Source organism: Scomber japonicus, chromosome 20, assembly GCF_027409825.1.
Source record: "Scomber japonicus isolate fScoJap1 chromosome 20, fScoJap1.pri, whole genome shotgun sequence".
Lineage (NCBI taxonomy): Eukaryota > Metazoa > Chordata > Actinopteri > Scombriformes > Scombridae > Scomber > Scomber japonicus.
The window spans coordinates 15,634,559-15,650,632 of NC_070597.1; the positions used below are offsets into that span (position 1 = coordinate 15,634,559).

Consider the following 16,074-nt stretch of genomic DNA (forward strand, 5'->3'; position numbering starts at 1 on the left):
CCAAAGGAACTCTGTAGCGCCTCCCAGAGCTCAAAAGCTCAAACTGGTCAGAGAGAGGATGAGAGATCTCAGTGACAATGTTCCTCACTTTCTTCATCATCCTCTCAATGAACAGCTGGTTCAAAGAGGTTTGAGGTGAACCAACTATTTTACTGGCTAAGACTACTATCTTAGAGAGCCTGTTCTTAGATTGGCAGCTCAGATGATGACCAACAAATACAGGAAATGTGTATGCAGCAAAATTGATGGCTGAAACAAATCTATCATGGGTTGCCTCTGGCATTAATGTTTATGAGAGGACACCCCCATAAGACAACAGGATTCTCACTGTATGAAATACTCACTGGGCGCCACATGCGGATGATTAATACCCCTGTCCCTCAAAACAGACTAACTTTAATAGGCATGGATGATGACATGATAAGTTATTGTTGTGCCCTTAATAACACATTGAAAGTTATCTTCCCTAAGGTGAAGGCTGCCCTTCCTGACTCAACAGCAGTGCAACTCCACAACATCCAGCCTGGAGACTGGGTGGTGGTGAAAGACCTTAGAAGGAAACACTGGCATCAGCCTCAGTGGACAGGACCATACCAGGCGCTGCTGACAACTCCAACCACCATCCGGATAGCTGAGAGGGACATGTGGATCCATGCATCACAGTGCAAAGCGTTCCCAATGATGGACTTCTCAACAAAACAGCGGCTTGTAGGAGTTGTATCCTGGTCGTGGGGTACAGGGAGAGATTTCACAGTGAAAATCGATGCAGTATGAACATCTGGGAAAGAGTATGTTACCAACACAGAGCCTGGGGACTCCAGAAGAAGATGACAACATGATTGCCACAAAGAAGATTTGCAGAGAAGATTTGATCAGAAAGAAAAGACAATTATTCGAAACCAAAGAATGGAAACCTTGGAGTTTTAGAACTGATGAACTGTTTGATTTTGCTATTGAGAAAAATAGTTGGTATTCTTTAATCAGGTGGATAAAGAGTAGAATGTATGGTCCTAATAATACTGTTTTAGCTATTCAGAGTTATCCCGCAAATTGGCTTTCACTATTCCAACTCGAAGTATGCAGGCAATCCACATATGACAGACAGAAGAGGTGACAAGTTTAATGGTGCATCATGGTCATTCATATACTATCCCTGTTCTGATTGTGCTTGGAATTTCTTCATGTTTCTGTACCTGTGCTCTAACTTGTATGCCAACCCTTCTGTCCAGGAAACCCATTCAATGAAAACAATTTAAATGAGGACATATGACGAGTAATGACTATTCCTTTCATTTGATTTGCAATTTTGCCTTTGTACAAGTGTGATGGCATGATATTATAATGTAAATATTTGGTTGATACTTTGTGTCAAAAGGGAGGAATGTGAGGATTTTTTTGTGTGCCACCTGACACCTGGTAGTAAAACTGATCTAGTAGGGGGTCAGCAAAGATTCAGTATTCCTTGACTGGTTTCTGTAACTTTATTACTTTCTTATTCAAATTTCCACTAGGAGTTACAGAATAAAGCTGAAACTGTTTGTTGTTCAGTAGAACGGCTGTGTGTCCTTCTCCTTGCAGGCATGAGTAAAAGAAAACTATTTATCACTCCGTTGTCTGTGATTCTTCAGAGAAACTTCTAGTGAAAAAATCCTCCTACAACATCATGAATGAATATCAAAAAACTGAAGAAAACTGAAGAATATCAATGAACCAGTTCTTTTGCTGTGTGCTTTAGATCTGATGGAACATTTTGTTCAGCTCTGATTGGCAGTAGCTGCACTCCACAGTCTAGCAGGGAGCTGCTAATCTCATCATGGCCACTGATGCATATTAAGTGTCTCATGAGAGAAAACAATAAGGCCTGGAAACCAATTTATTCATGCATAGTGCCATGGTTTCATACTTTGATTTTTATTATACAGAAGAGCCTCAAGTAGTAGGTAAAGGTATCAGCTATGGCCAAAAAGAGCCATGGCCTGGGCTCAGTCTGGGTCATGCAGTTGAAGTGATGGTAGCTCACCAGGTTAAGTTCCTTGAGGGGGTTTCTTGGGGTCCCCAGCAAAAACAGGAATCATTTATTTTCACTATAATTCCATTCATAAGTAACACAATGACAGAATATATGACTATTTTAGTCACAGGTTTTATATAAATTATGTAAAACATTTAAAAGCAAAAACCTCATCAGATGGGGGACCCTGGGACAAAATCTCATCAAATGGGGGTCCGTGGTCTGGTCCTTGCTGTGAAAAAACTTTGAGAACTACTGTTGGAAACCATTTATGAAATATTTATATTCTGCTTATGAATATTAAATAGGATGACTATGATAATAAAGCGTTATCCTATATGTAAACAATGATAAATAATGAATTAATAATTCAGAATTAATCAGATGTACGAAATCAATATAGGCAGGTTTTGTTGACTGTGTTGGTTTACCCCTGTTTCTTTTTTCTATCCCCCCGTTTCATTTTTTAATCTACTTGTGTTTCTGCTTTTTGTCAAACCTGCTGATTAGACGTTTCTTAAAAACGTATTTCTTCTGTTTTACAGGTTTTACGGTAATCTCCTGTCTTAAACGGATGTTGCAGTGACAACTTCCTTAGTAACAAGAAGCTTGCGCTACAGTTTATGGAGGATGTGTTTAATGTTAAGCCAATTTAATAATATTTCATTGAGTTGCTAAAGTACTTATTTACAGTTTAGTGTACTTACATCAGGTTGAAAAGAGTAACGTTGGAGAAGTAACTTTAGGCGAACTGTTGGCGACGCCATGTTTCTTTGAGGAGATGAATTCCCACCAGTGGCGCATTTCAGTTCAGATACTTATTGTTTTGTATGGACATTTGGCTCAAGCAGCCACAGACTCAACCGTCAGTGCCAGTCCAACAACTGAGACACCTCTCAGCACACCAACCCCTGCTCCTGGAATCACGGAGGCGGCCACAGACTTCACTGATGTCGGTACCAGTCCAACAACTGAGACACCTCTCAGCACACCAACCCCTGCTCCTGGAATCACGGAGGCGGCCACAGGCTTCACTGATGTCGGTACCACTGAGGCTGAAAGCACAGCGCTGACGGAGGCTCCGACCGCGGTCACTGAAGCTCCGTCTGCAACCACCGTCCAACCTGTGCTGACTCCAGAGGGTAATTTACACCTGCTTGTTAAAATACTGAGCTGAAAAATCTCAGTCCAGCTTTTGTTAAATGTCTCCGAGCGGATCCATCAAACTTTGTTCCACTGATAACAACCTTTTGGCTAATATTTACTTGCTTTTCCTTGGTACCACATGTTATATTGCGTTAACAAAAAAGTATAGAAAAAGGCTATTATTCTCTTCACACTTTGCTTTTGTGACCAGGACGGTGATATTTTGAAAATTACCTATTTCTAATTGGTAAACATGTGAATTTGCACATTTTGAATAATAAAGTCAGAAAAAAACAAGATGTTTCACCAGATCTTTGGGCTGCTTGTGAAAATGATTTCAAGTATTCACTACTCACTTCTAAGTCATTTGTGGTCACTTTTGTATAACTTTAAAACATGGTTCATTTTTTCTCCCTTAATTAGACTAAACCTGACTAATACAGGTATTTTCTGTTCATATCCAGGTTGTCTCTGTGATTTAACCCCTGGTTTCTGTGACATTGGCTGCTGTTGTGACACAGATGATTGTGGCATTGCTAACCTGAGCACTGTCTTCAATGGATGTCCACAGAAAGTTATGTAAGTCTTCTGCACATGATCATATGGTTCTCGCACACAAAGTTTTTACATTTTTAGCATTTAAAAGAACTGTTTTATTTCACAGATCGGGAGTTTGTATCGAGAAGTGGCTGATATTCAAAGCCAACGTGGATTCATCTCTTATTACTGTGAATGACTCTTTGTTTTGTGTTCAGACTGAAGGTAAATAGATTATTCAGTTTCACAAGAGCACATGAATGAATAACACTTGACTATTTCCTGCTAAACCTGTCAAAAATCTCCATCAACAGATAATGCACCTCATTCTCTACCAGCTCTACCTCTGTATCTGGCCTTAGGGGACTCGTACCACTTCTCACCTCCGAAACCTGCAAGCACAAGTTACAGCAGAGATTTTTACAGGGTAACACAAACAGATATTTAGTGTTTAAAGACTTCCACTCTCAATGTTGTACCTGAGCTATTGAATCATATTGAGTTTTCATTTATATTCAGAGTTTTGTTTTTAAAAACTGCTAATGAAGCTTTTATATAAAACATTAAAACAATACTAAAAACAAGAATGATACAAGAATAACTGATATCAAAAATAACTTCAACCTGAAAATGAATGTTTTTATTTCTCGCTCTATCATATTCTGTATTTGTTTGCTCTGAATTACAAAGTCTGCCTCTGATAAAATATCTGCCTCTGATAATATTTATAAAGTAAAATAAATATTATATCAGAGGCTTCCAATCTTTTTAGTAAAATTCTGTTCAGAATATTTTAATGCTTTTAATCAACTGGATATCAGCAAACATAGAGAAATATTAGCAGCTTCTTTCCAAAAATATTGGCACTAGATTTCAAATATTAAGTGTTACAGCACTAAATAGAAAAATTCTGATCAGCTCATTGTTGATATTGTTAAGCTCAAAGGAACACTGTTGATTTTCATTGATCTAGGAGATTTTTTAGGGTTTTCTGGTACCACAGTACTAACAAAAATAAAAATCAATGACTAAAACAATGAAATGCAAATAAGACTCTGGTTTTTGCAGGTTGATGATGTCATCCTGACATTTTTCTCCAGCTCGTCTGTGCGGGGTCTCCTTCATCAGCCGTCTCCAGGGACTGCAGCTGCGTTCTGTGTCAACCGCAACCCTGCAAGTGAGTTTACACCACATAAAGCATAAAGCATAAAGCACATAAAGCAACGTTAATCTGTTCAATATCACAGTGTAGCAGAGTTAAATCCAGACCTACAAAACTGATATTGGTAAAGTTCTGTATGTGTGAGCAATAGCAAAATGATATCATACAGTTTTGCCACAATACTGAATCTGCAGGACATTTCTTTTGTCTTTTTCTGTATATTATAGTCTACCACTGTAACACTCTTCCTCCCAACAAATCCTGTTTTCTCCTGCTTGCAGAGTTCATGAGGTCTGTGTCTCACTCTTGTACCCGCATGTTGACTCCTCAGTCATGCACCACAGACCCAAATCTCAACGCACGCTCCTACTTCTCTGATCTGAGTCTGATCAAGGTCAGCAAGTCTTTTTCACTAATCACTTCCTGTCTTGTTCCATGTTCCCATCTAGAAAGTTACTTGTAAGAAATCTCACAGCAGATAAGCTGACGTCAATATTGTCATTGCAGATTCCAATAGGTGAGACTGCAGAAGTGTCAGAATATCTGGTAAGTCACTGATTGAACATGAAGGTCAAAGCCAAGAAAGTATGTCACACAGTCATCATCTGTCAACACTGGCATTTAGCATTGCCTCTATATAAATATGTACAACACATCTCTTCTTTCTACTGCTGTGCAAAAGCAAACCCAAAAGTTTCTTGTATCTGGGATGCCATCTTTGTTTGTGTGATGTTGTTTGGAGCCAGTGTCTGCACAGTAATGTGGGACAGCGGCCTGATGGAGGCTTGAGAGTCGTTGCCACAGCTATGAATCCCTTTTTATTTCATTAAATAACTGATTAAAACAAACTTATCTGAAAAATGAGCACTTGGAAAAACACCAGCATGATAAGAATGACCTAAAAGGACAGAAACCAACTTTGGGAAATATTTATTTGACGTGATTTTTTTTTGGTTTGGCCCATGTCCTGTTAGCTAACATGTAGGGGATGGGACTTATGACCTATACTGCAGCCAGTGCATTTGAGATGTTTTAGCTTCACTTTTGGGGAACTGTCATGACGTCCATATTCATAAACAGTCAATGACAACAATGGCATTTCATGTTATTATTTCAACATATCCCTTTAAAAAATAAGAAAATAAAAAATAGGCCATTCCTCAGTTTTGAGTGGGTGTCATTTTCATTTTTAATAACACCTAACAAGTAGGGCCTTTTGTTGCTTTTTGCTGATTTCCTGAGTGTAGATTTGGTGGTTGGAAGTGTCAACATGGTTAAACATGTATTAGTTTATGTAAAGTGCAGGAAGGGATTTTAAAATGTAAAAATAGTTACTACTAAAGTTGTGTCTTTTGACTTCCAAAGTAAGATACTGTACTTCATATTTCAGATCGCAGTCACTTCTCTGGCTGAATGGCCTTCACCAAGTCTACAAAACAACTCCTGTGTTAATGTGGCGAAGAAGGTGATTTGTAATATTTGTACCTTTTTATATCTCATGTAGTTGAGTTCATAATGAAATATTAAACTCACTTCTAATCCCTCATTCTCTTACAGGTGAAGTTTGTCATAGGTTACACAAGCAGAGGGGAAATCTCATATGCAACAGTAGATGTCATCTTAGCTGATGCGGATCCGAATCAGATGCTGTTGCAGACACATTCTGTACAATTCCAGGTTAGCCTCATAAAGTCACAGATTTTATCACTAAATAATCTGTGGATTGAAACACTGAGCTTCTCTCTTCTAGCTGGCAACACCAAGCCCTACTCCAGGAGGGCCGAGCACTGCAGTAGGACTAAGAGCTGGATCTCCTGTCATCGGTCACTTTGTTGAAACAATGAAGCCAGTATCCTCACTAAGAACACTGTGAATTTCTCTTGAGGGGTTTTAAGTTATATTTTCAGTTTTCCAGCTAGCTATGAGTCAAGTTCCTTTACAGTGATTCAGCTGACCACACTGGGGGTCTCACAGGGCGGCGAGTGTTCCTCTGACCCCAGCGCACGAGCTCCCATCCTCTTCACACACAATATCATCACTGGCTGCACGTTCAGGTGAGCCTTCACTGTTTAGAGGAAGTAATACTGCCACTCTTTCAAATTAAAACCTAAAGAGTTTGCTTTAGAACCTGCTCTATGTGTAAAGTGCCTTAAGATAACTTTGTTGTGATTTGGTGCTATACAAATACTGATTGATTGATTGATTGATTGATTGATTGATTGATTGATTGACTCCTCCTACACTAAGGGCCTGATTTACTAAAGGTCTGCATGTGTATAAACGTGTGCAAACTTGACATCACCTGTAAAAAATGTGCAAGCTGATCTACTAACGCAGCGCAACAAGGCTTGCATCTTTCAAATGTGTAAGATAATATGCTTTGTCCATTTAGTATGTTTGCCGTAATGAATATGTAATATGCAGTGTTTCAACCCCAGTGTGCAAAATATGGGGAGGAGAAAATGCAAATATGTTATTTAGCACATGCATTGTGATTACCAAACCTGAAGGTAATTTTTCTGACGGAAACTGGGTCTATAAATAATACCTTTTTGAAGGGCAGGTATTAAGTGGCTGCGCACAGATGACTGTTGTTACTGTAGAGAGGAGGAGACGGAGGCACAATGACAGAATACGTACAGGATGGATTTTTTCCACCTGTGTTAATATTTTTAGAGTGGAATATTTTTGGTTTTACTAACAACATTGACTTTGTCACAAATACTCTCTCATGTCAGATTTTCTGGTAATTTATTTTTTAATTTGTTAACTCTTCCACCATCATTTTGCACTTGCAGCCTTTCTGCTCATCCAAACTCTCCATAAAGACACAAAACCCTCATTTACATACTGCTGTCTCCACCCTGTTAAACCTGTTTTCATTTACACAGTTATACTTAGTAGATCACCCGCAAAATGCACGCAAACTAACGCACAATCTATTGCACTGTGCACGCAATTTAGTACCCTTTATTTGGGATCTTAGTAAATCAGGCCCTAAGAGTAGTGTTGGGGTTAAAGAAAAATAGTATTTAAAGCTGTGTCCATGTGTCTCCATATCTGTCTGTCTAGTTCTCCCTCTAGTGACTGTTCAGAGCTGCGTTCCCAGATGTACTGGATGCTGCAGGAATTTGCTACTCCTGATTCAATTGCCATGAACTCGGGCTCCCAACCGGATTGGACGAGAGTCATCACCCAGGAGTGTCCTGTCAGCTTTGAGGTTCAGCTGAATCATGAATCTAAAATATTTAAGCCAGAGAGAGTGAGGAACAGTGAATGGACTCTGGATATTAACATAGTGACCACTGAGCTTAAACATCACATTTAGGGCTGTGGTTCTACTGAAGAAAGACTTAGTTCATTAGATTGTGTATAAATTGGATGGAATTGTTTTTAAAAGATCACATTTGTTCCCTATCTTAGGAAACATGTGACTCAGGCTGCGTCCTCCCTCACTCTCTCTCTATCCAAGTGATATGGGCTCGCCAGGGTCCCCTGGACTTTCCCCAGAGCTACATCCTTGGGGCCAAATACCTTTTCCAGTGTCGTAGTTTTAAGGTAGGCGCCATGTGTTGTTTCAGACATGAGAAATCACTCTTTTTCTATGCAATACACTTTGTTTTACCTCTACGAAAAACCCCAAACACTCTCCTGTTGTGTCTTTTCCAGTGTCCTCTAGCGTCCTCTCTCGCTCTAACCACCGAAGTGACGTTCGTCGATACTACAGTTTACCCAGAACCCCCCAGGGGCTTGCCTCAGCCTCGCTGGAAGTTTCCATTTGATTTCTTCACTAGAGGCACTGTTGAGCTGGACGGCCACACTGTTATCAACGGCTGTGACACTGAGAAGGTCACATGGAGTTTAATGCTGTTCACAGTAATGTTACTAACAGGATTAGAATTCTTCAGTAGGTAGATGGATTATAGGTAACAGCATTTAGTTTCAAAAGGCTTTTTAATCTGAAGAAAAGTTGTATATGAATGATTGTTTGCTGTGTAATTCATTTAGGGTTGTTTTTTTTTTTTTACAATGCAAGAATCAATTGAAACAAAACTGATACGTACCCTAAAATACTTTAATTTATTTTTTGTACATTTCCACAAATAAACATTTTTACAAGACATTATACATAGTTATATATATAGTCATCATTTCACTGAGGTAACGATACGTGTTGTGCACATAACTCCTCTTCTGTCTCCTCCTTTTGGTTACTGTGCGTTCTGTCCTTTTGCCCTGAGTGGTGCACATAGTTGAGGAGGTGAACTATTGCAGCAGGAGTCATTCCTTGCAAACGTGCAGCAGCACCCAGCTGGAAGATAAATCACAGAATGACTTTGTTATGACTTTCTTGAACAGCAAAAGAGTTCACTGTCAGGTAAGTATTAACTGTATTATAGGCAGCTCTAGTGGTTTGGCAGGTTTTCTTTGAAAATGTGAAAAACTCACAGTGCTGGGTCGAACTCTGTCCAAAATCTCTCTGACTTCCTGAGACAGAGACACCGGCAGAGATAAATAGTCTATGTCCTGTGGGAGAGACATGTTTTCCTCCTTCTGAATTCTCTCAATCTCTTTCTTCTGCCGATCACAGTGAGGTCTGTAAACAGCTTCATGACAGAGGAGAAAGTTTAAACTGTGTTACAAGCTTACGAGCTTAAAAAGTCAAAATAGTAAAACATTTAAACTTAGCAATGCAGGAGGAGGCCTGTGCTACTGATTTTTCTGTAATCTGAATCAGTTTGTCACAGGTGTTAATTCCTACATTTTATAAAAGGCAAGATTCCCCTAATCCCTCAAAATATTAAAATTTGTTTTTTGCCATGCTGGTTGGCCCTCTCTAAAATATAGAAAAACTATTGGATACATTTCCATGAAATTGAGTTCAAACAAAGACTATTTATTGTCATCGATCAATCCACAAATTATTTCTTCACTACTGAAGGTGGTATCTCCAAATGTCTTAGTTTTTCTTAATGACCCAAATAGTAAAAATATTTTTGAAATCCTCACACTTGAGAAACAGCAACCAATGGATAATTTATATTTTAGTTTAAATAACTAAAAACTAAAACAGATCATCAACTATAAAAAAAATCAACTTAATGATGAATCTACTAATGGTTGCAGCTCTACCTTGGTTTATGACCAAATATCTGCTAAACTAATGATATTCCCAACAGCCTTGTCTGTCCTGCTACCATGGCTGTAGATGCTTCGTCTTGTTACCTTCGATCTTGAGTCTTTGTGAGAATTCCATGTAACGTGAAAGGTTTTCTGGGAAGACAGATGCCAACGTTTCAAAGGACATATCTTTGTACTGTAGCACATCCATCCCACTAAAGGGAGAAGGAACAACATATAAACAGTCAGGGCCTGAAACTGACCACAGATGTACTTTTTATCTGAATCCTGAGATGAAAAGTCAGACATATTCTGCTGGGCAGATGTGATGACATCACACTGCTGATTCCAGATGTTTGTCACTCACCTCAGAGTGGCGCTCTTTGCCTCGCTCATACCCATGTCGGGCAACTTTTTCCTCCAGGTTGGGGTGGACAGAATGAGAGCCTGAAGAGCTGCCAGTCCTTCATGGAGAGTGTCCCTCACTCTCACTGCCTCCTGGTAGCGCAGAGAGGACACACATCCCACCTCCTCAAACCCTGACAGGAGAAAGTTTATGTCAGAAGAGAAACTAAAAGACAAAATGTTGAACTGCTGGTACCTACAATAACTCGACAGGTTGTACATACGACGTGTCTGAGAGGGTCCACGCTTACCTTTCAGTGTGAGGCGGAGGTCAGCATTGTCCGGCCTTAGAGACGTGCGGAACTCAGCTCGACTGGTGAACATACGGTAGGGCTCTGTAACGCCTCGACTCACCAGATCATCAATGAGAACCCCAATATAGCTTTCTGTCCGAGACAGCACCACTGAAGGCATGTGGAGTGCCCAGCGAGCAGCGTTGACCCCCGCCCACAAACCCTGCACACAGAGAGAAACACAGAGCTTTCATTATTTTCTGTGAAGATTGCGATCAGTTTCAATGTTATTCGTACATTAGCAAACACAATTCATTTACATTTCAGTTGGAGGTGGTTTTGTAGTGCAAATTAGATCAATTAGATAAATATTGATACTTTAATAATCTACACAATGCAAAATTGGGTACTGTAGTGTCTTTATTTTCTGTTATCAGGGTCCTAATGAAGGCCGCAACCTGAAACATGTTGGCCTAACAATAAAGTTCTTTCTGGATTTTTGGCATCCTCAGATTTTTTTTCTCCTCCATGCACCTTGGAAGTAGGTGAAGTTCTCCCAGAAATCCCTTCTCTGGAAATATTTGTTTTAAAAGATACTTATCTGCTCCTACATATGTATAAATATGCTCAGCATTTTGGAGAATGCGCTTATTTGCTCTCTTGCCAAGAATGACATGAGAGTATCAATTCAAACCATGTCTGTACAGTACATGTGAAGCTAAAGCTCGCAGACAGTTAGCATGGCTTAGCATTAAGACTGGAAACAAGGGGAAACAGCTACCCTGGCTGTGTCCAAGTGTAACAAAATTTTTGGGGGTTGTGTATTAGACTATTTCTTGGCCAGGAGCAGCAAATTCCTGCTCCTGCCCCAGAAATAATCCACAGGGCAGAGCCAAGCTGGCTGTTTCACTCTGGTTCCAGTCCTAAGCAGCTGCTGGTTCTTGCTACATAATTACTGCACAGATATGAGAGAAGTATTGCCCTTCTCATCTCACTCGCAGCAATGCAGGAGAATGGGTCACAAAGCTCTTTTCTTAAGACCTGCAATAAATTAATGAATGATTGATTGAATGATTGATTTGTTTATTATAAGTGTCCTGCACCGTAATGAACTCTTAATTGCTAAATATAAAGTATGAAAAAATGCAGCTACCTGTGCAGCCGCCTCCTCGTATCCTGTAGTTCCGTTGATTTGCCCGGCCAGAAAGAGACCCTGAGCACTTTTCACCTGCAGGGCAGGACTCAGCTGAGTGGGACACACAAAGTCGTACTGCACACCATAACCTGGAGAAGCCCAAAAAAACATTCAGGCATTGGCAGCACATTTCTGTCTTGAAATATTTTACATTAACAAGGAATTACTGAAAGCTGCAGCCTTTAATTCAGAGTTGAGAGTTGTTTAATTGTAACTGGTAGAGGTTACTGAGACAGCTCAGCATTAATCACTTGTTACTATGTAGATAGAAGAGATGTGGGTAGTATACCAGGTGTGTGGATCTCAGCTTGGTGCAAAGCAGGGATTTCTCTGATGAGCTGGAGCTGTATATCAGGGGGCATTGTCATGGACAGACCCTGTGGGTACACAAGGTCAGAGTTCATCCCCTCAGGCTCCAGCCACACCTGGTGCCTTCGGCCTGGAAAGCGTAGCACTCGTGACTCAATGGAGGGGCAGTATCTGTGAGAGACAAGGACCAGAGTTATATTTAATTTGAGTTTCAGAACATGCTAACCACAATGTCTAACATACAAATATATACGTGGGTACAAGTGTGTACCTGGGACCCTTGGCGTCTTCCTGTATGTGACAGTTGAGATGAAGACTTTCCTTCACCACTCTCTCTACACCTTCAGTAGTTAAGGTTAGGTGGCATGGCAGTTGCTCCTCAGGCTACAGGGTGTTACATTTTAAAAACATGTATTAAATAATGAATAACAATGTTAAAAAATGTAAGGGTGACAAAACATATTAATGATTGCATATAAATCTTTACATTATTTTAGCTACATAAATATTCCCAAATACTACTGCTGATTCATCAATTAGGTAACAAAATGAACTATTTCAGGCAATGACCATTTGTGAAAGTGACACATTTTTATACTTGACATACTTGATCCTTTACATCATCTATCAAATAACTACACTGAACCTTTGTTGGTTACAGCTTTTTAAACATACAGATATTCTGTTTTCTTATTATTGGATATTAAACAACTATTTTTTTGGACTATTTATGTGGCAAAATAAACTTCAAGGTATCACTTTGGACTTTGTTACTGAAGAGGAGAAGACTTGCCTCCACTCCTTTAGTAGACTAAACGATGGATTTTAATCAATAAAAATGTAATAATTCAAGTATTTTTGAGGTTTTAAAGAGTACTTTAGCTAAACCTTACCTTGCAGCGTGTGTGGGTGTTAAGGAAGCTGAACGGGGTCGGCTGACTGTCAGGGAGGTGAAGCTGAGCCTGGGAAAAATCTACTGAGTCCTTCACAATCCTGGGAGGGGTACCGGTCCTGAGTCTGCCAATCCTCAACCCCAACCTCTCCCTCAGCGTGTGGGATATCCCAGCACTTGACGGAGCATCTCCTATCCGACCCCCAGGGGAAGTGGTCTGGCCCATGAAGAGGGAGCCTGACAGGAAAGTACCAGTGGTGAGAACCACAGAGCTGGCAGAGATCGGGTGGCTTCCGTTTGCTAGGAAGAAGACAAATAAAATGATGAGAAAAAGTGATGAGGGAAAATGCTGAAAGTGTATTTTAATGGTATTAATAAAATTGAATAAAGACAAAAACAGTCACACATTTTAAAAAATGCACTGATTACCATTTAAAAGTATAAAGAGGGAGCAAATCTTTGCACACTAAAGATTACTGTCAAGCCAATTTTATCCACAGCATTCAGTATACAGTATGGACCACCAGTTAATTATGTTTCCCAGAGGCTATAGTGTAATTTACTGCAGTTTGGTTTCCTTCTAAGCTGACTAATAAACAAGTGAATCCATCATTTATTACTATTAACTGGCTGCAAGTTTTCATTTAAGATCTTATTTGTAATGGTGAGATAAAAACAACTGTGGTAAACACTGGCACTGTCTTTTGTAGCCTACCCAAACGTATTCCAGTGACCCTGTGGTGTCCAGGTTTCTCCGGGTCCGGCTCTGTTATCAGCAGCTCCTCCACTGAGCCCTCCAACACCGTCAGCCTGGGAGTGGACAGCAGCTCAGACTGAATGAAAGACGGACACACACATTTACACATTTTACTTTCGGTCACATAAAAAAATTCTACTCGACACATCTGCACATGTGATACCTGAATGAACTGGCGGTAGCGCTGGCGATCCAGCTGAGCCCTCGGGCCCCACACAGCGGGACCTTTTCTACGATTCAGGATGGAAAAATGAATCCCAGCCCAGTCTCCTGCTCGACCACACAGTCCATCTAGAGCATCCACCTCCTTCACAAGCTGGCCCTTCCCGACTCCTCCCAGAGACGGGTTACAGGACAGGGCGCCTGGGGAGAAGGACAGGACTCAGTATGGACCATGAATAGTTAAAGGGTCATCACTTGTGGTGTTTAAAGCACTTTTGGTAGAAAATTGTTCACACTAATATCATCAAGCATCAAAACTACCTGCACAGACAGACTGAGGAAAACAAGCATTTTATTAAAGTTAACGATGGCTCTAACAATGCCCATTCTCTCACCAATAGTTTGTATTTTCTGTGTGACCAGCAGAGTCTCGGCTCCAACTCTAGCTGCAGCCGCTGCTGCCTCGGTCCCTGCGTGTCCCCCACCCACAACGATGACATCATACTGCTGTCTGGCAAGGTGGCTGGCATGCCTGGAGACCAGTAACAGACACCACCGCAGGGGGGGGAGCTTGGTTGTCAACATGTGAGATGCTGACCTGTGGAGTGAAGGTTAGATGGTCAGAAGTGTGGACATGATGACTTTTTCCACAGAAGCAGTAAAACTATGTTACCTATAATATTTAAGCTAGAGCTGCAACGATTTGTCATTTAATCAATTAGTTACCAACTATAACAAGTGCAAGTAAAAGTACTACATGAAAAATACTATTTGAATAAAAGTACATACGTATTAGTCTCAAAATGTATTTAATGTCCCTCTGACTGATTTATTATTATATATGACATCATTAGATTATTAATAGTGAAGCATCAGTGTTAGAGCTGCATGTTACTGTTGTAGCTGCTGGAGGTGGAACTAGTATCATCAACTTTATATACAGTTAGTTTAGTGCTGTGTTTCCCAAACTAGGGGTTGGGCCCCTCCAAAGGGTGGTGAGATGCTTAATGAGAGAGTCAAGAAGAAAAACAAAGTTGTAATACACAAATCTGTTCTCAGTTTTTGACTTTTTATTATAAAAAATATAATAATAATATAATATAATATAAATATTGGATCAATTGGACATTTATTGAAATGAAACCATGTGAGAAGTTTAGAGGGGAAAAAACACTATTTGGTGGAGCTGTTAACAGCTTAAAGACATCTGATATTTGACGCCAACTACACACTGCTTTTTATAAGGTGTCGCAATCCAAGAAGGTTGGAAACCACTGATTTCATCTTTAACAATGTGTTGTATTTTAAAAGCTTGTTATATTATCCATTGTAACAAATCTCCATCTGAAAACTAACTAAAGCTGTCAAATAAATGTAATTGAGTAGAAAGTACAATATTTCCCTCTGAAATGTAGTGGAGTGGAAATATAAAGTAGCATCAAATGGAAATACTCATGTAATACTTTACATGAGTATTTCCACTCATGTACAGTACTTGACTAAATTTACTTTGATACTTTCCAACACTACAACTAACATATTTCAAGCCTGAAGAGGAGATATCAAAACATATGTTGGAGCCCCACTTAAATAAATTAGATGTGTTGCTTTTTTCTACATATATCCTATATATGTCCTACATGGACACTAGAATATATAGGATATATGTATATAATATAAAGATCTTTACAGTTTATAGATCAGTAGAGCTCCTACACCAACCTTCAGTGTTTGAACATACGTTTACTAATAACCTAAATTGCCGAAGGTACTTACAATTTCTTTGACAGAAGACTAAGGAGGTATTTTGTTTAAGTCCCAGGTTGCTGGCTGAAGACAGTGAGATTTAAGGAGAGATTAAGATCCTTGAGAAAATGAAAAAACAGAGCTATGTAACACAAACGCTCTCCATGGAGGCTGCCATGCTGTCTGCAGTTTACAACCGTAATGACTGGTGTATAGACGCACTGGCAAATCAGTGGGCTCGGTCAAATCAGTCTGCCTGTGTATTGCCTGCGCTTATAAATTATTGATTGATTAAATACATTTCAACATAGCCAACAATAGAAAGCTGATGTGTGATGGTGTAATTGTAAAATATGTTGATGTGATGATAGTTTATAGATAAAATGATTGTTTGATGG

At 39.7% G+C, this 16,074-nt stretch overlaps 2 protein-coding genes across 3 annotated transcripts; one reads left to right on the forward strand and one right to left on the reverse strand.

Annotated features, from left to right (window-relative positions):
* The first annotated feature begins 2,651 nt into the window (after positions 1–2,651).
* LOC128381228 (tectonic-3-like) lies at positions 2,652–8,928 on the forward strand. Of its 2 annotated transcripts, XM_053341178.1 has the most exons (14): positions 2,652–3,153; positions 3,622–3,736; positions 3,822–3,919; positions 4,009–4,121; positions 4,763–4,871; positions 5,138–5,250; positions 5,364–5,402; positions 6,247–6,321; positions 6,414–6,533; positions 6,607–6,705; positions 6,807–6,910; positions 7,929–8,076; positions 8,280–8,414; positions 8,526–8,928. In XM_053341178.1, the coding sequence occupies exons 1-14, from the start codon at positions 2,793–2,795 to the stop codon at positions 8,769–8,771; spliced, it is 1,875 nt and encodes a 624-aa protein (XP_053197153.1). In that variant the 5' UTR covers positions 2,652–2,792; the 3' UTR covers positions 8,772–8,928. The 2 variants fall into 2 exon arrangements, with proteins under 2 accessions (XP_053197153.1, XP_053197154.1); XM_053341179.1 differs by lacking the exons at positions 8,280–8,414; positions 8,526–8,928 and adding an exon at positions 8,222–8,254 and having other exon boundaries at positions 7,929–8,188.
* Positions 8,929–8,975: 47 nt separating this feature from the next.
* Positions 8,976–15,833, reverse strand: mto1 (mitochondrial tRNA translation optimization 1). Its single transcript, XM_053341177.1, has 13 exons — positions 15,707–15,833; positions 14,326–14,528; positions 13,932–14,131; positions 13,727–13,844; positions 13,013–13,311; positions 12,391–12,503; positions 12,100–12,290; positions 11,769–11,899; positions 10,634–10,838; positions 10,345–10,516; positions 10,083–10,192; positions 9,306–9,463; positions 8,976–9,168 (listed from the first exon to the last, which is right to left on the reverse strand). Exons 2-13 carry the CDS (start codon positions 14,513–14,515, stop codon positions 9,010–9,012), a joined length of 2,046 nt encoding a protein of 681 aa, XP_053197152.1. The 5' UTR covers positions 14,516–14,528; positions 15,707–15,833; the 3' UTR covers positions 8,976–9,009.
* Positions 15,834–16,074: the final 241 nt, after the last annotated feature.

Excerpts from the sequence above, each read along its gene's own strand:
- LOC128381228 (XM_053341178.1), top strand. The coding sequence starts at position 2,793 with ATGAATTCCCACCAGTGGCGCATTTCAGTTCAGATACTTATTGTTTTG. Across the intron at positions 3,737-3,821 it reads GGATGTCCACAGAAAGTTAT|ATCGGGAGTTTGTATCGAGA; the intron begins GTAAGTCTTCTG and ends TTTATTTCACAG. Across the intron at positions 5,403-6,246 it reads CAGAAGTGTCAGAATATCTG|ATCGCAGTCACTTCTCTGGC; the intron begins GTAAGTCACTGA and ends TTCATATTTCAG.
- mto1 (XM_053341177.1), bottom strand. The coding sequence starts at position 14,515 with ATGTTGACAACCAAGCTCCCCCCCCTGCGGTGGTGTCTGTTACTGGTC. Across the intron at positions 14,132-14,325 it reads ACAGAAAATACAAACTATTG|GCGCCCTGTCCTGTAACCCG; the intron begins GTGAGAGAATGG and ends CCTTCTCCCCAG. Across the intron at positions 9,169-9,305 it reads ACAGAGTTCGACCCAGCACT|CTGGGTGCTGCTGCACGTTT; the intron begins GTGAGTTTTTCA and ends TTTATCTTCCAG.